Below are 27,709 nucleotides of genomic sequence, written 5' to 3' on the forward strand. Positions count from 1 at the left end.
GTGACAGAGACACTGTACCTACAATAAGTACAGTGAGATTATAGTAGTAAAAAATGAAAACAGAGGCATAAAGGAGGAAGAATGTTCATAGGGTTGTAGTTGGAAAGAGGGGAAATCAATTAACAATTACTAGTATATAACTGTTTTTATTCTACACCGCTCTCTGAACCACATCCTTACATGAACAAATGTATATGAAACTATAACAGAGCAATGGGAAATGTGGATTTAACCAATGATTTTAGACCATTCTCTCCAAAAATGCAAAAAAGAGTGTCCAGAGATGACAGACCAAAACTAGCTTTGCAAACACTCAGAAACGCAGATATGCTTCCCGGGGATTATACAAGGATAACTTCTATAGAAATCTGTTGTTTTAAAAGCTTCACAAATTACATTCTTCAGTTGTTAAGAATCTTAATCCGCCTGGGGAAAAAAGTATATTTGGAAGGCTTTGCTCCCACTTTTGGGTCTCTCTGAAATAACTCCGCTGGCTTCCACTGATTTACACAGTGTAAGCGAGATCAGAATCTGGTCCAAAAAGAGAGAGAACGCTTCTTAATTTCTGGATCCTCTTGAGTTCTCTCTCCACTGTTTATCCCATGTCTACAACATGCAATTTTCTCTGTGATTCTTCAGGCTGTAGGAGGCATGAAGAAAAAAGAGGTGCCCCAGAGATAACAACTTGTCTGATAAGAGCATAAAAATTGACACATTCACTATGACCAAGCCCTAACATCTTCTTGGCTAGACTGCAGTTTTATTAAAGATCTATAGACCTTTGAATGTGTGAGGGCAGAAGGAAGAATACAGAAAATTAGCCTTTTTGTCCATGAGTTTGAGAAAGCACTTATAGCCAGAGCTTTCTAAAACATATGATATGAGAAGTATGACATTTAAAATCGTCTCCCTGCCTCCCTCCCCCGCCCTTACAATGTGCCTTAGATCATCCAAATCAAAACTTTCCTTAGATTAGGTAACCAGACCCCAACAAAAAGCCTAAACAGATTAACTTCATTTCCAGGAAACTGATAGGCCTGATGGATTTCACTTCATCCCATTTCCCAGGCTTGTAAGGGAATCCGTAAAAGCCACCCCATCTAGATGGCTGGCGTCATTACCACAGCTCTGAGACTGTCGGCTATATCCATCCTTCAGTAACGAGCCAGAGAGGCCTCCTGATGATTGCATGGAGTTCTGCTGCTCTACCCAGAACCAGAAAATTGTCTAGTGCAGAATCGCAGAAAAATGACTGAAAAATTCCATCCTCCGACACTCAGTAAGATGGCAGCTGAGCTGAGGGCACGCTTTAATATGTTTCTTGGTGTAACAACTTGGGTATATAGACTGAAAACACAGAAGCTTTCAGAGTGATCGTGGAGGTCTTCAAAATTCTTCCTTGGTGACAGGTTCATTCTCCTAATTGATCTCTGGGAAGGACAAACCTTTCCACAAAAAGAGTAGCCATTCAGGAATGGGGAACCATAAAGCAAGAGTCTACTTTAGGATGGCACTTCATTTGACATGGTATAGGGTAGGACTTAAAAAAGACAAAGGGGCTCTGTATATATAATCTACCAACTATTTCCTTTTGCTGACATATTTAAGCCCTAGGAATTTCCTTTCAGTTGGGCTCTTAGTGCTTTATAGTAGGTTTTGCTTTCATTAAGCGTATTTTAGGTGTTTCATCTCCTACAGTATGCTGCTACTTCTACAGTATATTTAAGAAATGAAGAGTTAAGAGAGCAACCCCAGATTCAGTTACCAAAAAGGTTTACTACAAGACCCACACGTAGAAAGAGCAACCTACAAATAACAAGACAAGTGAAGACACTGGCCCCAAACAGTAACACTCCCAATATAGGGTAGCCAGGAACAGATTGTTTGCTTTTAAACTTCAAGAAGAGGGCAAAACTGAAGCCTCAGTTCCAAACAGGAGCAAAGTGAAGTTTAAAGAAATTCTCTTCTTTCCATCTCAGTATGCAGCAAGGAGGATAAGGACACACAATCTTTTGTGTGCAATTGAACAAAGAGGCAGCCCAAGGCACTTATGATCATAAAACCCAGTTTAGAATGGAAAGGATCCTATAGCCTTTGCTATACAGTCATGATGACTAAGGGCTCCACAATATACTGCCAAAGGATGGCATTAAGGTTCTTTGAGGCTAGTACAATTTCAAACACATTGAGAAGGCATAAGTGGTACAGTGAGTTAATGCATAAGATTGTTATCTCTAGAGCTGTGGGGATTCAAATGCTGACTTAAATCACATGTGGAAAGGAATGTGATCATCACAACATAGTCTCACGCGGCCATTGTTCAACAAAGCCACTGCACAATTTATCACAATGGGTAGCTTCCACACAAGAGATGCCCCAGAATGGAACAGAGCAGGGATTGTTGCAGGTCAGGACTGAAGCGCATTAGTTGAGTTGTATGGAGAAAACCCATGCAGTGCCAGCAGCTGTGACTTTTTGATAATGGAACACTTGCTGAAAAGAAAAATCCGATTCCTTATTAAACCAGGGGCATAATAATATCAAAGAAGCTTCCAAGGGTACATTAAAACTAAATGGGGTCTGGATCCCCACAAAAATTATTCAGCACTCGCCCCCCTTGATCTTCCTCCACCACTATTACTAAAGTCTCTCAAGTCTCCTACCCCACTAACAATTTTTGATTATCCCCTTTCAACACCTCCAACAGGCTACGAGGCCAAAATGTTTAAGATCAACCATTGACTGAGATATAAAGACAACCCAGGGAACTACAGACCAGTCAGCTTAACTTCAGTATCCAGAAAGATAATGGAGCAAATAATCAAGCAATCAATCTGCAAACACCTAGAAGATAGTAAGATAACAACATGGAATTGTCAAGAACAAATCATGTCAAACCAACCTGATAGCTTTCTTTGACAGGGTAACAAGCCTACTGTATAGGGAAAGCAGAAGATGTGATATACCTTGATTTTAGTAAAGCTTTGGATACTGTCTTGCGTGACCACCTAATTAACAAACTAGGGGAATATAACTATAAGGTCGGTGCATAACTGGTTGGAAAACCATTCCCAGAGAATAATTATCAGCGGTTCACAGCCAAGTTGGAAGGGCATATCAAGCGGCATGCCACAGGGATTGGTCCTGGGTCCAGCTCCGTTCAATATTTTCATCAATGATTTAGATAATGATACCAAGCTGGGAGGGGCTGCAAATGCTTTGAATGATAGGATTAAAATTCAAAATGATCTGGACAAACTGGAGAAATGGTCTGAAGTAAATAGGATGAAATTCAATATGGACAAATGCAAAGTACAACACTTAGGAAGGAACAATCAATAGCACAAATACAAAATGGGAAATGACTGTCTAGGAAGGAGTACTGCAGAAGGAGACCTGGGGGGATAGTGGATCACAAGGTAAATACGAGTCAACAGTGTAACACTGTTGCAAAAAAAGCAAACATCATTCTGGGATGTATTAGCAGAAGTGTTGTAAGCAAGACACGAGAAGTAATTCTTCTGTTCTACTCGGCACTAATAAGGCCTCATCCAGAACACTGTGTCCTATTCTGGGCATCACACTTTGAGAAAGTTCAGAGAAGAGCAACAAAAATTATTACAAATCTAAAAAACGAGACCTATGAGGAAGATTGAAAAAACTGGGTTTGTTTAGTCTGGAGAAGAGAAGACTGAGGAGGGACATGATAGAAGTTTTCAAGTACATCAAAGGTTGTTACAAGGAGAAGGGAGAAAAAAGTTCTCTTTAACCTCTGAGGATAGGATAAGAAGCAATGGGCTTAAATTACAGCAAGGGAGGTTTAGGTTGTACATTAGGAAAAACTCTTAATGTCAGGGTAGTTAAACACTGGAACAAATTGCCTAGGGTGGTTATGGAATTTTCATCACTGGAGGTTTTTAAGAACAGTTTAGACTAACGGCTCCCAACCTGGCTGGTGGGACCCCCTTGGGGGGGTGTCAAAGATTGCAGGGGGTCCATGAGGCTTCAGCAGTATTGAGGTCATTTAGCCCCCCCGAGCTCCATGCCAGGTGCAGCAGCCTCAAGTTCTGTGCCTGCCAGAATGGAAGAGCAGCCCGCCCAAGCTCCGTGCCGGCCAGGCGCAGCCCCCCGAACTCCACTCTGGCTGGAGCAGAGGAGCAGCTGCCCCCAGTCCTGCACTGGCTGGGCCCCTGGCCGGAGAGGAGCAGCCCCAGAATGGTGGGAGCCTGCAGCAGCCCCAGCCAACCCACAGAGCCCACTTCCCTTCAATCAATGAAGGGTGGGAAGAGGCGGGGCCACATGGGGCGTGCAGTGAGGTGGCGGCTGTGCCAGGGTAGGCTTAGCTTCTTACTCAGCTAAGAGTAATTTATTATGATGATGATGATGTAATTTAGTGTTATCATCATCTGTGTTTACCGATGGGGGGCCACGTGTTTTACCTAGTGTTAACTAGTGGGGCTTTCACTCAAAAAGGTTGGGAACCACACCTATCAGGGATGGTCTAGTTATTACGTAGTCTGTATTGCACTAGATGACCTCTTGAGGTACCTTCCAGTCCTACATTTCTATCACAGAATCTTACGGTTGGAAGAGACCTCAGGAGGTATCTAGTCCAACCCCCTGCTCAAAGCAGGACCTACCCCAACTAAATCACCCCAGCCAGGTCTTTGTCAAGCCGGGCCTTAAAAAAACTCTAAGATTGGAGATTCCACCACCTCCCTAGGTAACCCATTCCAGTGCTTCACCACCCTCCTAGTGAAAAAGATTTTCCAAATATCCAACCTAGACCTCCCTCACTGCAACTTGAGACCACTGCTCCTTATTCTATAATCTGTCACCACTGAGAACAGCCTAGTTACATCCTCCCTTGAACCCCCCTTCAGATAGTTGAAAGCCGCTATCAAATCCCCCCTCTCTTCTCTTCTGCAAACTAAACATGCCTAGTTCCCTCAGCCTTTCCTCATAAGTCATGTACGCCAGCCCCCTAATAATTTTTGTTGCCCTCCGCTGGACTCTCTCGAATTTGTTCACATTCTTCCTGTAGTGGGGGGCCCAAAATGGACACAATACTCCAAATGTGGCCTCATCAGTGCCGAATAGAGAGGAATAATCACTTCCTTTGATCTGCTGGTAATGCTCCTACTAATGCAGCTCAATATGCTGTTAGCCTTCTTGGCAATAAGGGCACATTGTTGACTCATATCCAGCTTCTTGTCCATTGTAACCCCCAAATCCTTTTCTTCAGAACTGCTGCCTAACCAGTCAGTCCCCAGTCTGTAGCTGTGCATGGAATTCTTCCGTCGTAAGTGCAGGACTCTGCACTTGAACTTCATCAGATTTCTTTTAGCCCATCCTCTAACTGGTCTAGGTCACTTGTATCCTATCCCTACTCTCCAGCACATCTACCACTCTCCCCATTTTAGTGTCATTTGCAAACTTTCTATGGTTCGATAATTCTATTTTTTGGGGGATGCCAACTTGAGAACCATAGGCCTGATTGCCAGAGGTCCTTAGTGCTTGGAACTGAAGTGCCCTTTGAGTTCAGTTAGATTGGCAGGTGCTCAGCACCATTGAAAATCAGCCTCAAAATCTCTCAAGCTAGTCACTCAAAATGTGTGGCCACTGGAAAATCTGGGCCTAAATTTGTCATTGACTCGCTGCTGGGCCAGGCCTCTTCAGACTGCAGGGTCTGAATCCCAAGGTTCTTGCAAGTAAACTCCAATTAGACAAGCACAACAATGGGGAATGTACTGCTCCAAGTAGTTTTTAAGATGAGCTTGTCATTGTCATGAATGACAACCATTTCAGAATCTGATGTTTCCTGACAAATAGAAAGCAAACATTAAGCAGCAGTTGACACAAACAGAGAATGTCTGTGATCACTGGCAGATTGTCAGACAGTGTTCTTATAGACAGGAGAAGAACAAGGGGACAAGGATAAAACAGATGAGCAGCAGCTAGATTCTCAGTAGCTATCGCAATTTGACTCTTTTGGGAAGACGGCAGCCAACAATGCATGCTGAGATAGCTAACCAAAATTCATGCTACATGCTTGACATATGAAGATCTAACATCCAGATACAGTTTCTACTAAAGTCTCTTTCAATCCAAATGGCAGTGTCAGACCTTCCTCACCGACTGTTCATAACATTCCTGTGTCTGTCAGAACTTGTGATCAGACCTATTCTTCCATAAGAGCTGGTGAACACAATTATAATAATCATCTGTATAAGTGTCACCTCCAGTCATGTGCAAGCCAAGTATCTCAGTAACAATGTGTTGTTTTCAAGTGGCCGCTCCTCCAAACTTCTTTGTCAGTCCTGCATCAGGGTCTAAACAATAAATGCCTTAGGACTCAAGCACTGGTCAACATTTTTGTGATCTGCTGCTGCTGCACAATGCAGCTGTTCTGAATGCTGCAATGCCAGCACGATGATTCTTAAGAGATAAACGTCAATATACATTGCACAGCCAATGCAAACGAATTCAGAAGATAGTTTTGATCTTGCTTTCTCCCGGCTTTAGGGACCTCTCCCATCCTAAAGAAAATAAAATTTCATGCAACAACCTACAACAAATCACCTTAAGGCTGGGACGCATACTGAGAAAAGACAGGAAATGTAGGGTTGAAACAGCTATTCCATTCTTACCTCACTTCCTCCATGGTTAGGTACTGCAGTAAACAAGTTATAAACTATCACCTATGCAGCGACACACCCTTGAGGCCTTAAAGGGTTCAGATACAAGGCTCACAGTCTATTTTTGTCAAAGATGATAAGGGTGATTTAAATCTCTTTATTTTTTGCAGATATGGCCCACTGCAGTTTTGCAACAAGATCACAAACTGGCTCAGCTGAATTTACATCCATAGAATAGTAGAACCGTAGAACTGGAAGGGACCTTGAGAGGTCTTCTAGTCCAGTCCCTCCACCAAAAGGACTTTGGTGTACACTGTATTTTCAGAACTCAGAGATGAGAGAGTCCCTGAGCCTTTGTCATTTCAGCAAGCAACAGAGACAATCACAAAGAAAATACATTTACCCTACACTTAATGCTTTCAAATATGTCTCTTGCTTGTATTCGGAGCACGGAAGGCATTTTGTGAGAGACATCTTATATCTCAAGTTACTGGAGAGCTTCTTAAATCAAGGTATTGAGACTTTAAAGTGACATATGTAACTATGAGTTTTATCTATCATATCTGCACTGTATTAACTATTATGGGTCTTAAGCATGTGCTTAAGTGCTCTCATGAATTGGGTCCTGGACATCCCAAGTTCTACACCAGGAGGCTCAGTCGACAACCTGGGATAGATTCCCTTCTTTGGCTGTTCCAAACTCCTGGTCAGGAATCTCAGGTGATGTGCCCAGACTTCAGGACCTAAGAAGCCCCTTCCAAGATTGCCCTAAAAGACAATCTTTTTTACATTCACTACAGCAGAGTAAAACACACAATATAGGCTATAATATTTCTGTATAAAGAGAGACATTTTTTTAAAGTTTTTATAAAGTTAGTTAGGAAATTTAGTTACTTTCTTGCAGAACAGTGGTCTCTTTTCAAATCTATATCATTCAAAAAAAAAAAAAAAAAAAAAAACAAAACAAAACCACTCGATTTCAATTGCAAGTATCTGCAAAATTATCTTTGGGTGATGAAAGGTAAGGAAGCATAATTGTTTTTCCAGGGAGTTTGTGCAGAAGAATCATATGCAAAAATTAACCAACACTCACAGACAAAGACATTCTTAACAAAACAAGGCCCATAGCTATTAAAGTGACTTTTGTAAATTATATTATGATTATTACATATTTCATTCCTAGGTTGTCCCAAATTGTTTTTGTCAACAAGGAGCCAAAATTCTGAAAGCAAGAAAATTGTCTATTTCTGCTTCTAAAGCTGTAACTCCGCCCAACCTACAGTGGAGTGACCAGAGATGCTATAAATATCTTTTACCTAGCAGGTCTGCTCCTTCATCCACATCCCCGATGACCTCAGACCCTGCTGTGGAAAGTTCATGATACAGAGAGTCTGTGTTGATGCCGAAAGCTTTGTTCACAATCCCTTGTGTTGGGCTGTTGTTGGAGGAAGAAAAAGAAGGAATCCTATTACTTGGCAATATTTTAGCTAGAACATTCCTCTCCTAAATTATTAAACAAAGCAGATCACTGCAATCAAAATACAGATATCTTTCTATCCATTGGCTTTAGGGCTGAGACAGTGGACATACTGCATAAGGGATAAATATACCCTGCTCCTCATATCAAGGACAAGTCTCCTTCAGGGCTCCAAATATGAAAGACGTACCACCAGTGCCCCAGATAAGCATGGTAGGCCCAGCTCAGATCAACACATTAATTTGAAATGCCTTTAAAAAATTCAAATTATTTTCTATTTATTATATAAAAAACAGAAAGTTTCCTACTCACTGGAGCTCCTAAGTCTGATTATTATTTGTTTGCTTTACTGCAGATCTTGGAGATCACCCACTCAATCCCACAATTCCCTCAGTTTAGGTACGTGGCAAGCAACCACTACAATGGTGGGGCCACAAAAGTATTTACAAATTGAAACAACAATAATATCATTTCCCCTCCCAGTCTGTAGGAGAAATAAGCCTGTAAGAATTTGTTTGTTCGTTTAGTGGGCATAAGCGCAGGGCTACAGACGTGTGAGTGTAGGAAGGACTGATTTAGGAAAAGGTAAATCAAAGAGATCAGCCTCACATTTAGTATTAGAAGCAGCAAGGTCTGGGATCGTTATCATCCTCAGTTGGGACCAAGTTCCAGATTCTTGGTCCGATTCCTGTGAAAGTTCCTTCTTCTGCACTCATGAGCCTCCTATCTGTGGACAGTTTCATGGCTCCCGTGGAACACAGCTGTTGTGGGAGGTGATGATCATGGAGGGAGAGGCGACCTCCCAGGTAGCCAGGGCCAACCACATGGATTGGTCTGAATATTAGAATGAAAACCTTGAACTACACTCGACTGTATGGAGGAACCAGTGCAGAGAGTGGGGCAGCTGGGCGATAAGTTCACAGCTTCCTGCTCAGATAGACAGACAACCATGCTCAGTACCACAGGAACTTATCTCAGGCTGTGTAGCTTCTCTCCTAGATACACTAAATTTCATTCATCTAGCCTGAAGATCATGAATCCAAGGGCCACTGTGGACGGCTGTGTCTGACAGAATGAGGCACCTTCTGTTAGTCAGGTGCATTTTTTTTACCTCCTTGGCTATACTAGCATCTTATAGCACTCAAGAACTGGAGATAAACACCAATGCTGTGGACCAACATATTCTGAGACAGGCATCCTCAATAGATGGCAGCAACAACAGCCAGAGGATCACCTCTGGATTGACCAATTTAATAACTGCAACTTTAGGAAGCACTGTGCATGTTAAAGCAGCATGTCCAAGGCTCGGTAACCCCAGCTCTATCTTGTGCTTCTAGCCGGCAGCCCCCAGTCTGTCTCCTTGGTGCACAGCTTTCCTGGTCTAAAGGGCTCTCTCATTGTAGCTGCATCCCCTGGTTCTTCTTCACTCATGTTCAGACTGATTATTCTCAAACTCATCAGCCACTCTCATGGCATACACCATACACAGCGGGCTCTGCTATAATGGTTCCTCCTGCTGTTGTCCTCAGAACATTACACATGCCTCACACACATTCTGGCCATACCGTCCTAAGGGGAAACTTCCCTTCTCATTCCTGCAACATCAGGATTCTTCATGTCTCCTCCCCAGAGCAGTCCTTGTCCAAATGATGACCACTCAGCATGCACTATTTCATGATAAGAAACTTGCCTTTTATTGCCTCTCTTTGCCTTACATATATCTAACCCTGTTACATGCCTGGCAGAGGTGATGCACCAAAATGAGTGATTTCAGGCAACCTCCCACTTCAGGGAAACCTGGTGTTCTAATCAAGCATGAACCAGAGGATTTTAGCGAAAAGGACACTCATTGTCTGGGTGCCAACCTCCATATGGTAAAACTTAGAAAGACCTGGGTTTTGAAACTTAATTCAGCACTGACCTTTTACTAGACAATTGGCTTTTTCTCTTTTCTATCACTTCAGCCCATAAGCCCCATACCTGCTTAGTCTGTCCGCTCTTTTATCATGCCACCTTTCCTTCTCCCAGAGGCAAACTGTACTGTACTGTCTGAAGCCGTCCAACTGTGGATCATCTGGATGGGATTTCTAACAGAGTTTGTGAGCTTGTGTTCGTCTTCCCATGATAACAGGGTGATTTGTGCCTGAGGGATCCTTCATTCTGCACTAGGCAGAGGAAGCAAGGATCCAATGATTGCTCACACACCAGTGTCTCCACCTCGTTAACATGCACCATAGTTCTATGCAGCATTAATTATACAAGCTCTTTAAGCCAGTCTCTCTCTTCACTCCTCTAGAAGTTACATGAAGGAGAGTAAAAGCAAGTACCTGTTTCCAGTGTGCTCCAGCCGGGGATCCTGACACATATCCAGCTCTGGAGTAGAATCTATGATGTCCTGAACATCAGACCACTCATCACTGCTACCCATTCCTACAGGAGATAATACGTAGATAAGAGACAGATCCAGAAGATTAGAAGGCTGAGTTGTTCCACTCTAGAGACTGTATTCTCTGACTGGTCTCAGTTTCTTTGGGTATCAAAAAGGATCATGCTGAGCACTCTCAAGATTGCTAACCTTCATGTGCAAAGTGTCAAAAAAGATAAAGTGTAAATGGATTTCTGGTGAGTCACATGCTGCAGCTGGGAAGGTGCGTTCCAAAATTCCTGGAGAGAAGTAGTTATAGGTGGGATCTACTAGTCATGAACAGTTGTGGGAAACAGGTGATTCTTGGAAGCATCCCAGTGCCCATACTGTCAGACAGTCAGGTAAACAAGGCTGGGGTAACGAAGTACTTCTGGATATTAAACTTTAAAAATAACTCCAGAATTCTAAAGGGAAAATTGTTTTAAATGAGATCATCTTTTTCTGGCACAGTTAAGGTAATTTAAGAAAGATTCAACACCAAATAACGTGCTTTTAATCTCTCCGTAAATTCTCCCTCTCGTTTTGCAACATGGTAGGAGACAAAAAACATACAGTAATTTAATTGATTATATAACAAAGATTACTGGAGTTCTAAATCACCGAATCACTTTAAATAGGAGCAATTTGAATATACAAAAATTCTCAGGCTTACATCTGAGTTAATTGTTAAATAGAGTGAAATTTAATTTGGAATAGCAACATATTCTATACCTGCAACCTAGTCTGTTTCTAACATAATGCACATTCTGGAGTCATTATTTGATGAAGGAAGGAATATGAAGCTCCAAATGCCTTATTGAGGGTGCAACAAATTAAACTGTTCTAGGACCCAGTCTTGAAGTTGTTCCATACAGGCAGACTCCACATAGGCAACAGGGTCTGCCCACAAAGAAATTCTTGCAGGATCAGGGCCCTAGTTCACAAAGTACATTAACATTCCAACTGCACCAGATTTGGGGTTTACTGACACTGTTAAACAACCTCAGTGTTGGAGTACATAAAACCCATGATACCCTGAATGTTTAGTTCATTGCTTCCAGCTGTCATCGTGCAACACTTGCCAACTTGGTTTGTCATGTTTTAAAACAAACACAGTGTGTATCTGGTTGCCAGAACAGGGTTCCTTATACCAATGGTTCTCAATCTTGCAGAAGCAGAGGATTCTTCTTTGAAAAAAGAGGATTAATTTTTGAAAAAAATTGAGGGAGCTTCCCCCAAACATTGAAGCGGATTATGATTTTACAAGGAAAATCCAGCCGCTCCCCCCTTACCCCCCGTTGGGAACAAGGGACCTCAGTTTGAGAAACCTGTCTTCTCCATTTTGCTCTGATGTACTTATATCACTGATGCCCACATGCATTTTAACTCTAGCTGCATAAAATACATAATATTTAAATACTGTTTGACCCCCAGCATTGAGTGCTGCTCCTAGTTACATTTATTAAGGACATGGCAGAAATAACTGAGAAGTTTCACATACAGAGGCTTTGGCAAAGGTTTCAGCTATCAAGCTTGAACATGGTCTATAAAAAGGTGTTCAGTTCCATTCAGAAAATATGAACTCTTCTTGAGGGACATGATTTGGGTTCCAAATTCATCCCTTGAACTGTTTTACAGACGTATTAGCAGGAGAGTAGTAAGCAAGACCCAAAAAGTAATTCTTCTACTCTACTCAGCAATGATAAGGCTCAACTGGAATACTGTGTCCAGTTCTGGGCACCACACTTTGGGGAAAATGTGAACAAATTGGAGAAAATCTAGATGAAAGCAACAAAAGTGATTAAAGGTCTAGAAAACATGACCTGTGAAAAAAAGATTGAAAAAAATTGGTTTGTTCAGTCTGAAAAAGAGATGACTGGGGGGGAGGCTATGATAACAATCTTCAAGTACATAAAAGTTGTTATAAAGAGGAGAGTGATAAAATGTTCTCCTTATCTACTGAGGATAGGACAAGAAGTAATGGGCTTAAATTGCAGAAAGGGAGTTTTAGGTTAGACCTTAGAAAAAGCTTCCTGACTGCCAGGGTAGTTAAGCACTGGAACAAATTACCTAGGGAGGTCGTGGAATCTCCATCATTGGAGGTTTTTAAGAACAGGTTAGAAAAACACCTGTCAGGGATGGTCTAGGTAGTACTGTACTTATTGCTCCCTCAGTTCCAGGGAACTGGACTAGATGACCTACTGAGATTCCCTCCAGTCCTACATGTCTATGATTCTAATATCTTTTAGTAGAGTTAACAGTAGGGATGAATTAGCCCGTGTATCAAACTATATGCCTGAAATATCCAGGCCCCAAATTCTGCCCATCGATACATGCTGACTTCAAATGGAGTTGTCCCCATATATCGGAGGGCAGATTTTGGACCCAGAAAGCTACTGAAGTATTCGTTAGGGTTGATGTCACATGTGTATTCTGTAATAGCTCAGGTGCTCATGCCCCTCTACTCCAATTCTAAAGTCTAGCTGTGCATGGTGAAATCCAGCAGATTTTATACATTCATTATGGCCATGACGAGAATCTTTGTTCTCATGGGGGTTCTTCTGGCCCATTCATTCAAATACTTTCTCCTAAGCAGTCCACGTGGATCAAATTAAAGCTATCCAATGCAGTTCCTTTAGCCTTCATGGAAAGGGAAAACACTCCCTCCAGGCAACATTGCTGATGACTCCCCAGTACAAAATTTCCGACCAATACCCAGCAGCAATTTTAAATGTGACTATACTGATAATTATTTAAAGTGTCTTGGACCTGCAGCCCTCTGAACCCTGTAGTGGACTGCAACCTATTTGACAGGGGCGGGGGGAACAAATGCTGTAAAACAAATTTATCCCTGGTGTTTATCCCATTACCACCACTGGAATTACACCAACAATGGCCTTGTATGTTTATTACTAACTTTCTCTTGCTATCTATAGTTCCTGGACTTTGCCAACACATCTAGACCAGTGATAGAAAGTGGAGAGAGCAGAGACTGCTATGTCAATCTCCCAGAGCTTATACTTGGCCTGACCAATATCACTAAAGAGAAACCGACTTCCTGGTTCCACCCAGTGTGTAAGTACTTCTTGGAGAACTACATTGCCCCCTGCAAGCCAGCCAACTGTGATCAGGGTAGCAAGCAGGCTGCTAATATAATTACAAAGTGGGATTTCATCACTGGCATCCTCAATTAAAGGCTACAGCACAAGATTTTTCTACTGTTTTGTAGTTTTACTTTGGCAGGAACCCATTTGGGAATTTTAAGTCAGTTGCAATAAACTTGGAAATTGGAGCCATGTCAATGAATTTTTTATTTTTCTTTCACAAAACTTGCCAATGTCCAAAAAGGGAGCATAGTCCTATCATCAAGCAGAAATGAGCATATCACCCTCCTTTATTCCCTTACTTCCAACTGTACCCTTGTTAAACAAAGAGCATTGTCTTTCAGCTGAGCTAAGCTAGTTACTCCTTCAGTCACCCAGACCTCTTCTGTATGTAATTTCACAATCCCATGTATGCCTATTATTAAAGCAGGCATGCAACACATTGGTTAGCAAAGCACCTATACAGAAGAATACACCTGTCATACCTATGCTGACATTCCTCATCTCCTGGGTGACCTGGACTTCCATGTTCCTGCTGTTCCGTTTCTCCCGAGCCCTCTTATTGCTCTTGGCTGTGCCACTGTAGTCATTGACGGGTTGCAGGCTTTCGTTTAGGGGTGTGACAGCAGCAGAGGGCACAGATGAGGTTGGCGTGTTGGACTTTGTCCCAGTGGTGCTTGGAGTGGCAGCTGCAGAAGACTGCCCGGATTCAGACATTTCATCATTTGGGCACTATGACAATATGGAGGAGGAAAAACACAGAAAGGGAAAAGCACATGTCTATGTTTCAGATTATTTCTTATTCACTGGATTGATGGATGCCTTATGGCAAATCATGGGAAATGAGTACCATAAAGCGAACACCCAGAGCTCACTGTGCATGCATGGCACTGCAACCCAACAGTAAGTTCCTGTGCAGAACTCAGCAAGCAAATCCTAGCTGGTCTAAATACTGAATCCCCTCTTCCTGTGTTACCACAACAGAGGGTATTTTAGGTCTTCGGACATCACATGAGATATGAGGTCTACTCATAATGGAATGTGAGCCAATTTTCAAAGGTGAAAAACAGCTGCAGCTCCCCTTGACTTTATTGGGATTTGTGGGTGCTCAGCACGTCTGAAAATCAGGCCAATGTCTTCCAAGATACCCAGTGCAAGAGGGAGAGAACAATCGTTTCTGGAAGGTGACACAGGCTTCTACGAAGCAGCTTCATAGAAGCTCTGGATCCATCATTACAGTAGGTCAAGGGTCCCCAAACTTTCACCTGCGAGTTTTCCTCTTACGGTGGGCTAGAGCAGCTGGACCGTGGAAGAGGGGCAGGGCGAAGGAGTGGGATCTGGAGGGGGAGCAGCCGCCGCCGCAAGGTGCTGCTTGGGGCCATGACTAGTGCGCTGGGCCCATGGGGAGAGGGGCGGGGGAAGCGGCGGGGCTGGGAGCGGGCAGTGGGCCGGTCAAAATGTATCAGTGGGCTGGATGTGGTCCACAGGCCATAGTTTGGGGACTCCTGCAGTCATTGGCACAAAGAGCTTGTTTAATAGATTTTTAATGTTACCACTTCATTTGAAGGGACAGGGAAGTATTTTTGATACCAGAAAGCTGAAGTGAAGTGGGTATCAAGTTGAAATGGTCTTGTTTCACTAGCAGGGGAGAGCTACATGCCTGTATCAGCTCATGTAGAAGGCAGCCATGCACAGACAACACAACACAGTCAGATATGGTTCTCCCCAACTGGATGAAAGACAGGACCAAGAGTTCAAAAATCAAAAGAAGTCATAAATAAACCCTTCAGCTGTATTTCCAACCTGAAACGTGCACAAACAAGTCACTCTTTTACATCAATTATGGCCCCATTCCTCATCCTACCACAACCTGAAAAATACAGGAAGCATTCAAGAATACTCCAGCATTTGATGCTGCGCTTCCTGCTTGCTAATTAAGGAAGCATTGTTTCACACTCAGGCAGTTCACCTTCTCATCAGTGAGCAATCAGCCTCAGACCCAACTGAGATCTCCCTAGACTTCTTGGCAGGGTTTCTAATCTTCCACCATGCAGCCCATTTAAAGCACTGCTTGAAAAGGGACAGCAAAGTGAACTCCTAGAGCAACGTATTACAATGTTTTCCAGTTGGATGGAAAAGTCATTTGATGTATACAGCCCAGTTTCCTTACTATAGTTATTGTCATCCCTATTTGCATCTTCTCCTGTGCAGTTGCTAGGAAGCTTCTGCTTAGTTTGTTAATTACTCTTTAAAACTAGATACTACCTTAGGCCTCACAATCTTGGAACTGTGATGCTGCTTGAACTTCAGTGGTTTGGAAGTCTGTGTTCAACAGTCCTCCTTCCTTGCAATTTCATGGTGCAACAATTTAAAATGGGATGGGAATGAAGACTGTGGAAAAAATTCCAATGTAACCCTTTGCAGCCATGCAATCTTTAAAAAAAGACTTTAGCCGTTATTGACATCCTACATTAATTAGAAACACACTGAAGTCTCCCTGTCCATGCTCATTCCTGCAGTATTCTGCTGTAAAATGCAGTAAGAAAACCAAGAGTCCTATGCCACACCCAATCCTGATTATTTTATGGCGCAGACACTGAATTTGAATTTGTTTGGTGTTTCAATGTTGCCATCAAATTTTATCCACCTTTTTTGCTTAACCATTTTGGATTGTGAGCCCAAATAGGACACCCACTTCTCTTCTATGGGTGTTCAGATCATCACCCTGGTGTATTAAACGGACGTTTGTGCATCTGTTTGCTGATTCAGGAATCAAATTTGAAATACAGACATTTTATTTAGGCTGGTATATTGGAAAATTGGACTTCTCGCAACTTTTGTTAATTCATACTCTGGGTGCTTCCACTCGAATGTGCATGGGCAATGTATCAAACCAGAGGGTTTCGTGGACAACTCTAACCCACTGGGACTTACGTTACATTGACAAACACCTACCACTGCACTCCAATGGCACAGAAGCAAAGGAGCTAAATATGCATCATTATTCAGTGTAAAATGTAAATAAAACCCACCCTCAGAAACTAAAACTGGGACATATGACAGAGTTATGGGTTGTTCCTGTACACAGTGTGCCTAGCATCCTTCTCAATACCACAGCCTAGGAGGATCTCATAGGTTTGAAATGGATACCTGGGCCTGGCTCAGTCTGCAATTCATTCCTTACTCAGAGAAACCACATTCAAAAACACTAAATCACCAATGCCCCTGGGTGATACCCGGATTCCACATCTGTCTCAAAAGCATGCCCCATGCATGCCTGCTTATTTACATAATCCTCCCTTCACTCAAAACATACTCATGAGATAACCACCATAGTTTACCACACACCCTTAATTTTCCACTTACATATGGAACATCCTCCATAGCCAACCAGTCTGCTTCAGGAATATCCACTCAAAAACCCTCAGATACAGCCAAGATATTCCTTTTAACTTTCCAGGAACTCTACTAGACACTACTGAGATATTCCTTCTACCCATCTAGAAGCTCTGTTAACATCCAATATCCCTAACTCACTAGCTATCCTATAGTCCAGGGGATGATCTCCATAACCCACCACTTACACAAGGATACTCTCCATAGCCACCACTTACCTACAGTCATATCTGTCAGCCTCCTAAACATCAAATGTGTAGCAGTGACCTCCAAAATGCAATGTAAAGGCCCAAAATTCATAGGAGTAATATGTCACCATGAGAAGCCACAATTATACGGTTATAACACTGAAAATACAGTATATAAAAACAAAAACAAAAAACATTAAGGACTAAATCTCCAAACTATAAAATGTTAAACGTTTAGGAAAAAAAAAAAAAGCAAAATGAAACCTAATCTATTTACAAAAAGTTAGATATAAAACAAAATAACAACCATTATGAAGAAAATATAAAAATATTTTATAATCAGACTCTTGAAGATGAAAAATCTGCTCAGAGAGTTAGAAAAAAAACAGCAGGAAGGTAAGGTATGAGTGTGCATCTGATATCACTGAAACATCAGATATGTTCCCAACACAGAAAGAATTTAGAGCACCACAAGAGAAAAGCACAGTAAAGTCACCGTAAAGTATTTGCAATGCTGCAATGCATTTCAACGGCCAAGCAAGAGCATTTTTAAAACAACACTTCAAGCAGAAAGTGCTGCCTAATGGAAAGCGACCAAGAGTTTTACATGAGAGATACTTCCATCTCTAACAGTGAGCCCATCACCCATTCAGTATCCTCCACTACCAACGCTTGCTCATGCTGTATCTTCCACAAGCTGCGAATTATTCACAGGATTGTTTCCATCCACTTTAGGATATCTGCCTTAACAACCCAGGATTTTCCATAACCCACAGGATAGCTTCCTTAAACCCAATGCCCCGTACTTGGGCTTTCCTTAACAAGCACTGAACGTTTATCCCTGCATTACCTGCTGGATACCGTCAACACTGCTCAACATTTTCTTTCAATTAGAAATTGATTTCTTTGCCTGATACAAGCATAAACAAATTACAAAAAGATACAATTAGTAACCTCCACTGCCTGAACTCAGAATTCAAGGTTTCTAGTTTTATTTGAATTCCTGTTGAATTTTCCTGATATGCAGAGAGTTATGCAGAGAGGGGGTTGGACTAGATGACCTCCTGAGGTCCCTTCCAACTCTAATATTCTATGATTCTATGATTGATGAACTGCAGACAGCTATTAGTAAGAAGTTTTTAGTCTCTGTGCTACAGAATACAGGTTAAAGCAGCAGTCTCATCCAGTCTACAAAAACGGATGCAACTCCATCTTTCTACTTACTATTCCCTGCAAAAGACAGACACAACTGATTAAATGAGAGTGTTAGAAAATGCATTGTCATAGGGATAAAGAGTGCATGCACGAGTTGGCTGAACTGTGTCTCCTTGCCTTGGTGTAGCACAGGCAGAACGCAAATACATTTACAGAAAAATGCTTGTGCCACTTCTACACCGCTCCATCCTTGATCGTTGCTGTGCACTGTGGGACTCTTAGTTCCCAGCAGAGTGCTCCAGGGCAGATGCTTTTTGGAAATTTGCAAATTATCACAGGATCTGAATGGTAATCTAGGGGTTTTGGACAAGTCCTACGTTTCCAGGGACATTGTTCCATAACACTTTTATACCATTATGCCAACTAAATTCCAGCCTCTGGTTCTAAGGAAAGCCAGTGGTTCAGTTCCAAGAATTGTTTTGGTCCTACCCAAGGACCTGTGCATGTGCCCTGAAATCCCATGACCTCACACTGCCAGGCCAGTAGTCCAGGGGGCTAAGGGGAAATCAATGGTGGATGGAGCATCACTGGACGTGAATTAAAATCCATCATTCATTTGATGGCAGCATGGCCTCGATAGGGTAGTTGCAATCTCAAAGCAAGTTCACATGAATGTTTCTTCTTCAGTTTTTCTCTCAAGTGTTTGGAAATTGCTAATGAAGCACCTCTCAATGAGGATGTGATGGATAGGCCAAGGTCCTAAGAGGCTGCAATATAATATTTTCTCTCTCTCTTTGCCCCGTCACCCCGCCACAGTATTTTTTCGTGTTATTTACCGCATTAATGGTTTATAACTTTTATATTTCAGGAGGAGAACAGCTTGCCTTTGCCCAGTTTAATATTAATAAATGGATGTGTTTACAGAAACATTTTATTTAAACTGATTTTTTACAATGATGCATTCAGAGTAGCTGGTGTACTTGAGCAGACATTTTCCCAGTAGAGCTGGGATCAGCTACTGTCAGACCTATTGGAATTGGTGGGAAATGGCAATCGTGCTCTAGGCACAGCTTAGTAAATACCTCCAATGCTAACAGGCCTGCTGGAAAGGATTTGCTAAGTGCCATTCAAAGAAAGACTCTTGTGGAACTCTAGGCAAAAGGGCATTAGCTTGGGGAAAATGTTGGGGTGATGCTAAGGATATAGGTGCTGGGGCTCCTTGCACAAAGCAGTTATTGAAAGGAAGAGCACAGCATTGTAGGAAAGAGGTGGGAGGGCCAGCTGCACTAGTGCATCTGCGGTTCTGTGACATCATGCAAGCAGATCACCAGCATAGACTGTGAAAGCAACATAAAAGCTTGCTCCAGGGTGTCACAATGCAACCTGCTGAACCAATTGCTACAGCAGCTGAGCGATTTGTATAAGCACACGAAGCATTTTAGATGCACTGTAGGCATTAGATGTTGCTACCATGAGTGCTGGTGGCAGCATCTTTTTTATCTAGAGTAGATGAACCCAAAGAAAATTAAAACAATGATCAACTCGACAGAGCGGAGGGTGGCACAGTAGAATAATGCGCTGCCCCAAGTAAGACCAAGAGGCACAGTTCCCATGACAGGGCACAAGCCTGGTTCCATCATTTCCATCACCAAATGATTCATAAACAGCATTAGCTCTGGGCAAGAGGGGTACTTAACTTCCCCCTCACACACACACTTCTCTGAACCAGGGTCAAGCTCCATCAGCAGAAAGCCCTAACTAAAAGGAATTAGTACTGAAACAAAAAATCAGAAAGTGACAAAAAACATGAGTTGTGTCAAAGCCAATCCTCCACCCTCCATCTAAAGTATCAGCATGTGAAGGTCTATCCTCCGACCCAAGGTTCTGCCTTAAGAAATGATCAGATGTACAGAAGGGAGATGCTGCAAAGGGTTATGGACACATGGTGGTCTCTGCCTTTATGAAGATGTGGGATGCTATTGACAGTGGGAAACCCTTGTTCCATGACGATCTATAAAACCTTGTAGCTGGAGTGGGACTGAAGCTGGCCGAGGTCACTCAGGTGCCAGTGATCCATTGTGGTGATGATCTTGGCCCCTATCTGCCCACGTACCATTCCATCTGCAATGGGGAAGACGTTCAGAGAGTTAGGACGCTCCTTCCTGCTAAAGGGAGAGAAAAAGGAAGAGAAAAGAAACAATCTGTTAGCGAAACCACAGGATCCTTATGGTAAAGAAACTACACGACCAATGTAGTGACTAACATTTCACATGACAAAAGGACTGAATCCCATTCCCACCCCACCTCCCCTCCAGCGCTGAGTTGACTCCCAACTCCCACAGTCTAAATGAGTACGCAGCTGACTGAGATTCAAAACTGGGTTATCTATTGTGAGGCTACACAGATGACCCTTATAATCTAGCCACTAAAAGGCACTGTCACACAAATTGGGTTGCCACACAAAAATTGTTCACCTACCAAAACAATGGTCCAAATTATAATCACCCCCTTGGGAGTGTTTCCTGGAACCAGATTGGGCTCTCCTGTGGAGAACCCAAAGGAAGGGGTGCGGGGCTGGAGACTTCCTAGACTGGCTGACTGACCCCTTCTGTGGTTGGAAAGGTTTCAGGGTATACAGAAGGGGCTCAGGGCATAGCAACCCACTGTAAGCAGCATTTCCCCTTGGGAACCAGAAGACCCAGTAGAGGGATATGCCAAAGAAAATACAGTCCTCCACTCCCTCCTCCTGCTCCAAATCTAGTGGAGCCTTGATCCCACAGACCTCTGGCAGAGAGGCCTTCCTGGGGTTCCAGGAACATGCAGCAGTGGAGATGGCCCTCCCACTTCACCTCCTGTCTCTCTCATCTCAGATCTGAGTCTGCTCCAACTACTGAGAAACAGGAGACAAGGCAGCCTCTGATTTTACTGTAATATAGTCGGAATGGATGATTTCAGATGTGAAAAGAGAAAAGTAGCAACTATGGGCAGCTGTCTCCAATCCATAAAACATACGAGTTCTATTCTCTATAGGAAGTTCAGGACAGGTTCATCCATCTTCCACCTGGACATGTGACTGGAATGACAGTTCCCTCCTCTCCCTTCCCTCCTGCTGCTTTGCAGATGCTCAGCGAGCTTTATGGGCTGTGTGTGTGTAAACCTGGGCTGGCACAGACTTTGAGACTGAGCCCCAGTGGAGAAAGGCTACAGCAAGGGGTGCAGGTGGAAGAGGTTACATGAGAACAAAGCATCCACAAGCTCTCTTTTGCCAAGGACACACGGCTGCAGATGATCAGAGCAGCCCAAAGACCAGGGAACAGAGCATGGCCAGAGGATCCACTGATTGCGCAAATGCCCTTAGCAGCCTCCACTGGCAGGACTCCCACGGAGCTCCAGATGCAAACTAAAGCTGACCCACCTTGCAGCATGAATCCAGGAGGGAGGGCAGTGTTGATATTGCCACCTGCCCTTCCTTGGGATCCATATCCCCCCAGAACTAGGGCCTAGTAGGTGCAGGGGTATGTGATTTACTCTTCTACCTGCCAGAGTTGATGACTGTGGCCCCTCAACTGTCTTTTTAAAAGTCCTTGGCTAAGAGGCAGGACAAGGAGACCAAACTGATCAACAAATTGATATTAAGGCTTAAAAAAAATAATCCAACATGCACACAGGCCTCTTGGGTTTAATGCACCAAAGGCAGGGCAGGAGTAAAGATCAGTCTTTCCCTGTCAAATCCAGACTTGCTCCCTTTCTCAGGCAGGCTCCAGGCTGATTGTGCGGAACACTGCTCCTGTACATGGAGAACAGTTCTCCAGGGATCCAGCCAAGAGACCATTACAATTGCCACACTGGTGACCTGCATGCAATGACTATAATGGAACCTGAGGCCCCCGGGACCTGAGCAAATGCACTAACACAGGAGCTGATGCAACAGCTGGCTTGCTTAAAGAGTGAGCAGGGGGCCTGGAAAGAGATTTAATTTCCTTTGGAGAAAAAAAGAAAACATCCAGCAGCTCCACTCTCAGCACTGCTCATATGAGAGCCAGAACATGCTGTGCTGATGTGTCATACCATTGTGCTCCCATGGCAGCTTCTGATAAGATAGGGAAGCTGTGCCAGTTGGCAGTTACCCCTCGTCGTTTCCCATCTGGGACTGGCAGAAGGGCTGGGAGGGCGTTTCTCAAGTAGCCCAGCAATGAATTTGAGGATGCTTTTTTCCAAACAACCTGCATTATAATCTTGTCCTGTGGCTCCCATTTTTCACAAGTGGACATTTCCTAACAGATGGAAAAATCCTCTGATAAAGGCAGCACATAGAGGACAGATCATAGAAACAAATGTACCAACCTTTGCTTTGGTTTGGTTTAGTTTGAAAAAGGCACAAGGTATCCTTGGCCAGATATAAAACCAGATTCAGAGGAACATGAGTTTTGTTTAGTTTTAGAAATGTTACCCAAGAGGGGTAATTCTAAAATGTCTTGTACTTTCTAATGTTAGCCAACACTGTAGTTCTGGAGACAGTTTCCCAATATTGTATAGTTAAAGATTGAGCTGTTGCCTATCTATATAATATCTTTCGCATACACATCTCATTAGTGATGGCCATAGTCATGTGATAAACTACATGTATCACACACCTCCAACTGCCTCACCAGCATTCTGCCCACTAATCCATCTCCCCAGGACTAGTTCTATCATTCTAACCGCCGAAGCAGCTTCAAATAGTTGCCTTTTCCTTTCTCAATAAACTACCACAGAAACAATTTTTCTCCTAAATGTGAAATTTCCACCCCCAACATTATACCAGCCTGTGGAATTTCCATCGCCATTATACTGGCCTGAAACACCAACAGGCAGTAGTCAGCCCTGCATTAGAAATCTGAGTTACAGATCATGAGATGTTCCAGAATTAGAAATGGGACCTTCATACCACTGAAGAGGCAAGATATTGTATTTAGATGCCAACTAATTCATTCACTGGCTCTAGGATATACAGTACTTTTTACCCCTCAAGCTCCCAAGGTCCCATACTTAAAAATAGTCACTCTTTTAGGTATAGAAAAGCTATTTACATCATTCTTAAAGCGGTTTTAAACATTACTTTCATGTGTTCCCTCCCCCTCAGATTGGAATCACAGTCTTAAGGGAGCCGCACTTTACCCGGGTAAGGACACAATAAATATGCCCAATAAGACTCTAAAATATTTTTGAAAATAGCTTTTTCTGCAAAATGGGGGGAATAGCTATAATACCGGAGTGCACTACAAGAGATGTTATCAGTACTCCTCTGGCATGGCCTGCACAGCTCACTACCAGCTTTGTCATCCAAGAGTCATGCAATCATCTTAAATGCATGCTATAAAGCCATTACACCACACTCCATTATGCAATCTCTAAAGATTTCAGTTTGGATGCCACAGCTTGTTATGTAGATAGCACTGAAAGTGTGGGTAACACTTCACAGCCAACCACACTAAACAAGGAACAGAGGCCCTAATTCTAGGCTGGGGAGGGAGAGTGAACTACAAAGGAGCTGGTTGCTGCTCCCCAGTCCTGGATCTGATTTTCCACCAGCCTAGTCCCCAGGGCTGTTTAGAGGCGCATCTGCTCAGTGAGGATCTAAGTTACCTAGACCTGGGAATCGGGAGCCTCTCCAAATAAATTCTACAGTTTAAAAAAGAATGAAATTTCTATTTATTTGGCAATGTTTAAAAGACTGAAAGATATCTCAGTGTCTCCCCCGCACCTTATCAATTCAGATCCCAGAATTCCATTTTTTCAGGCTATGCTTAGTGGTAGGGAGGTGAGTTGCATTCTGGGAGGTACTACGAATGGAACATGACAGTGGAACCCGTTTATCTGATCTAATTGGGACAGGGCCAGATCAGATCATCAAAAACCCAGACAATCCGAAGAATGGGCAAAGAGCTTCAGTCCCAGGCAGCGGGGCTCGGATGTCAGCTGAAGCCAGAGCCCCGCCACACCATGGGCTGGCAGCCCAAGCCCAGTCTGGCAACACGAGTCTGACCACGGCAGGGGTTGGCAGCCCAGGCCCTGCCATAGTGGGGCTGGCAGCCCCGGTTCGGTTAATACAGAAAACCGGATAATGGAGACTTGGATAAACTGAGTTCTACTGCATATGCCCCACTCTGACAGTGTCAGTTGCTTGCCAGGGAGGGTAAGACAGGTTTGGGAGAATGCAGAAGCTCTCAAACCAGTCTAGGATGGTAACACAAACACTCTGATCACCTCATACATTGGGCTAAAGCAGCAGTTTGACTGGCTTTCTTGTAACACTAGAAGGAACTATGATGCACATTAAGCAGTTTAATCCATATACCAGTAGGATGACACACAGGCCAGTACACAGTTGTTACTCAGCCCCAATCTCCAAAGTGAAAGTTTTTTAAAAATGCTGTAACAGGATTTACCTTTTCCTCCATGACTGGCGATGACTGCAGTGACAAACATAACAGCCAAAACAGAGTGGCAACCGCACAAGAAGCGAGACAAGAAAATAACTATTAGAGAGCAAAAAGTCATGCAAGCACATGTATGTGTATGTGCTTACAGAAACACACACCTGAGCAGTGATGGAGACAATTACAGCCTCATAAACATGCAGATCCATCACATACTTGCACTCATAACCACACTCTGTGGACACATACACTGTATGCCTCTCATGCATATATTTACACTCCGGTCTGTGTTACACAAATGTCAGTTACAGTGACAAGCAAACAAACCAAGTGTATGTATGGGCTCACACAAATACGCCCCTATCTAGCGTATCACACAAAACGCATCCACGCACTAAGCTCACCAAGGCAGTAAAGCACACAGAATGAGCTCATACAAACACCCATGAATGCAGTGAGATGTACACCTAGGGTTCCCACAAACACACATCAGTGCAGCAAACCACACAAAATATTTGTGTTCATTTATACACATCCATGCAATGACACAGGACACACCCAACATAAATGCATATGTTAATCCAAATGTGTAGCTATAGTGCCACACACGCATGGGCACAACACAAAGCCTGGAATGAAGGAAAAAGCCCTCTTTCAGTTAATGGCTCATACAAATTCAGAAGGAGCCAAGGGTCACAGACACATGATGTATGGGCCTTTTTTCTCCTCCCAGGGGGCTACCAACACACCAGCGCTCAGAGGCACCCAGGAAGGAGTGCTATTTGTACAGTACAAAGCAGGAAACTCAAGCTGACAGGTTTGTCCCGCACCCCAGTGAACAGCTTGTCACAATTCTTGACACTTTCCATCCTGCATCCCTTCCCCCAAGGACAGCACAAAACCACTTTTATCTTATGTTTCTTGGACACCTGGGAAGGGGACAGCTGAGCAGAATTAATCCAACCTGCTTCATGCAGCCATGCCCACATCACTCCTTACCTAATAGTGGCAGATGCCAATGGCAGGAACCACCATTCAGAATACAGAAGGCCTGATTCTGTCGTCACATAAAATGGTTTTACACTTCACAATGCACTGACTTCCATGGAGTTACTCCTGTTTTCTTTGGTGTAAGTGAGAGAGGAATCAAGCCAAAGGAATCTAATTCCTAGCACTAAACTGGTGACACAAGGATGTGATTGGGCCATGAAATTACACTGAAAAACTTTTACAGTTCTCATGAGTCAAGAAATAAAAGAGAGAGGAAAAACGGAATAATCTAAAGGAGAGTTTTATACAGAGGCATCTCTTTCTCCACTCACAGGAGTGTTTATGGTCCGTTGGCTCTTTAACTCCACAGTGACTTGAAGACTCGTTAGGGTCGTGTTCCAAAGCCCACTGAAGTCAATGAGAGTCTTTCCATTAACTGCAAAAGGGTTTGAATCCAGCTGTAGTAAACGTGCAACACTTGCAGATTTCCAGTGAGCGTTTAAATGGGCATTAGAAAGATTGTGTAGTGGTGGGGATAGCCCCCTCTCTTCATGACTCTAGGGCATAAAATCAAGAGTTGCAGTGAGAACTTCCTTTAAAAGGGAAAGATTTTTTTTAAAAGATGTTATATATTTTATCTTGCATTCTAAATCCATCCACCCTACGGTTCCATCTCCCCACTGGGACTGTCATGCTGCTATAACTTCAGGCTTTTCAGATGAATCTAATAAAGTTTGAGATACCCACTTAGATGTTGCATTCAGATTATGAAAGGTGCAAGAGAACAGCCAAGAGGATTGGCAGGTAGCACAACATGATATTCTGGGATCATTCATTCCTATTCTATTTAACAACAGTCTGCCACATGAGTAACTTACAGCTTCTGCAAGAAGCGTAACCTAGAAGTGACCCACTACACCGGCTAATCCATTTAAAATGCTCTGTGGCCTCTTGTAATTCCTCTATAGCAAGAACAGATATTTCATCTCAAAGGAGCAGCTGACTCCCACCAAGTAAAGTGTAAACTATTCCCATCCAATTAGAAATCATTGTGGCTTATCTCTGTGTATGTATAGTCTATACACATCTTTAGTATGTGTGCTAAATTTAAAATTATACTAAATAAAATAAAATTATACTAAATAATCCAGCCTGGGGGATGGATCTTTACTTAAGTTATCAGTGTCTTCTAGCTACAAATTATTCCTGCAGTCAAATCCTAGCCAACACCGCAAGTAGATGAAATGGTAAAAAGACATTATTTCGAAAAGTTGGGAGCTGTATTGTCTGTTCTGTCTCAAAGGAGAGTGGGAAATTGGCACTGATTGTTGTTTCAAATATAAAATGCTTCATATTGGAAGGTCCATAGAAGATTAAAATATGTTTGAAAGATCAATTCCATAGACCTTGAATCCTTGGAACTTCAGTCTAAAACCCAAGAGAGGAACTGGTTCAGAAACTGTCTCATCCTAATTCTCTACAATCCAGAAGAAATGAGTCAAAGATGCACTGCAAAACTGAGAGAGGGTGCAGGAGAAAGTGTGTGCATGTCATATGAGTCCGCCTGCCTCAAGAGCTGAACAGCCTGCAGGAGAGGGAAAATCTCCTTAACTCTGATCTCATTGCCTCTTCTACATAGTTAAGCTCTCTGGACTATGACAAGTCTTTTGGGCTCGGCTGCCCTTCATCGGAGCTAAACAGGATGGAAGACTGCAGTCATGACACACCTCAGACCATGCCGCATCACGTTTGCACCAACACTCATAACTCCACCAGTTCCAAGCCCAGGAAATACGAATAGCAGAAAGATGTAAGTGCAGATGGTCAGCATGGATATTCTCCTTTCTGTAGAACATTCCACCTCTTCCAGCAGGAGGGACATTATAGTAGCATTGAAAAGGCTTTGTCCAATCCCCATGGCGTGGCTAAGAGCTCTGT

At 43.0% G+C, this 27,709-nt stretch overlaps 1 protein-coding gene across 27 annotated transcripts in view; it reads right to left on the reverse strand.

Annotated features, from left to right (window-relative positions):
* Nucleotides 1–27,709, reverse strand: part of MAPK8IP3 (mitogen-activated protein kinase 8 interacting protein 3) — a 135,220-nt gene that overhangs the window by 60,572 nt on the left and 46,939 nt on the right. For 10 of the 27 annotated variants that reach the window (XM_067551400.1, XM_067551398.1, XM_067551396.1 and 7 more), the window contains exons 5-9: nucleotides 24,791–24,814; nucleotides 20,383–20,527; nucleotides 14,109–14,355; nucleotides 10,443–10,545; nucleotides 7,955–8,073 (exon numbers count right to left, since the gene is read on the reverse strand). In XM_067551400.1, the coding sequence (XP_067407501.1) occupies nucleotides 7,955–8,073; nucleotides 10,443–10,545; nucleotides 14,109–14,355; nucleotides 20,383–20,527; nucleotides 24,791–24,814 (638 nt within the window). The remainder of the gene's footprint in view (nucleotides 1–7,954; nucleotides 8,074–10,442; nucleotides 10,546–14,108; nucleotides 14,356–20,382; nucleotides 20,528–24,790; nucleotides 24,815–27,709) is intronic. The other 17 variants (XM_067551406.1, XM_067551394.1, XM_067551415.1 and 14 more) reach the window with 7 other exon arrangements.

This window comes from Emydura macquarii, unplaced genomic scaffold, assembly GCF_026122565.2.
Source record: "Emydura macquarii macquarii isolate MOO-44397 ecotype Brisbane River unplaced genomic scaffold, CSIRO-AGI_Emac_v2 contig_1348, whole genome shotgun sequence".
Lineage (NCBI taxonomy): Eukaryota > Metazoa > Chordata > Testudines > Chelidae > Emydura > Emydura macquarii.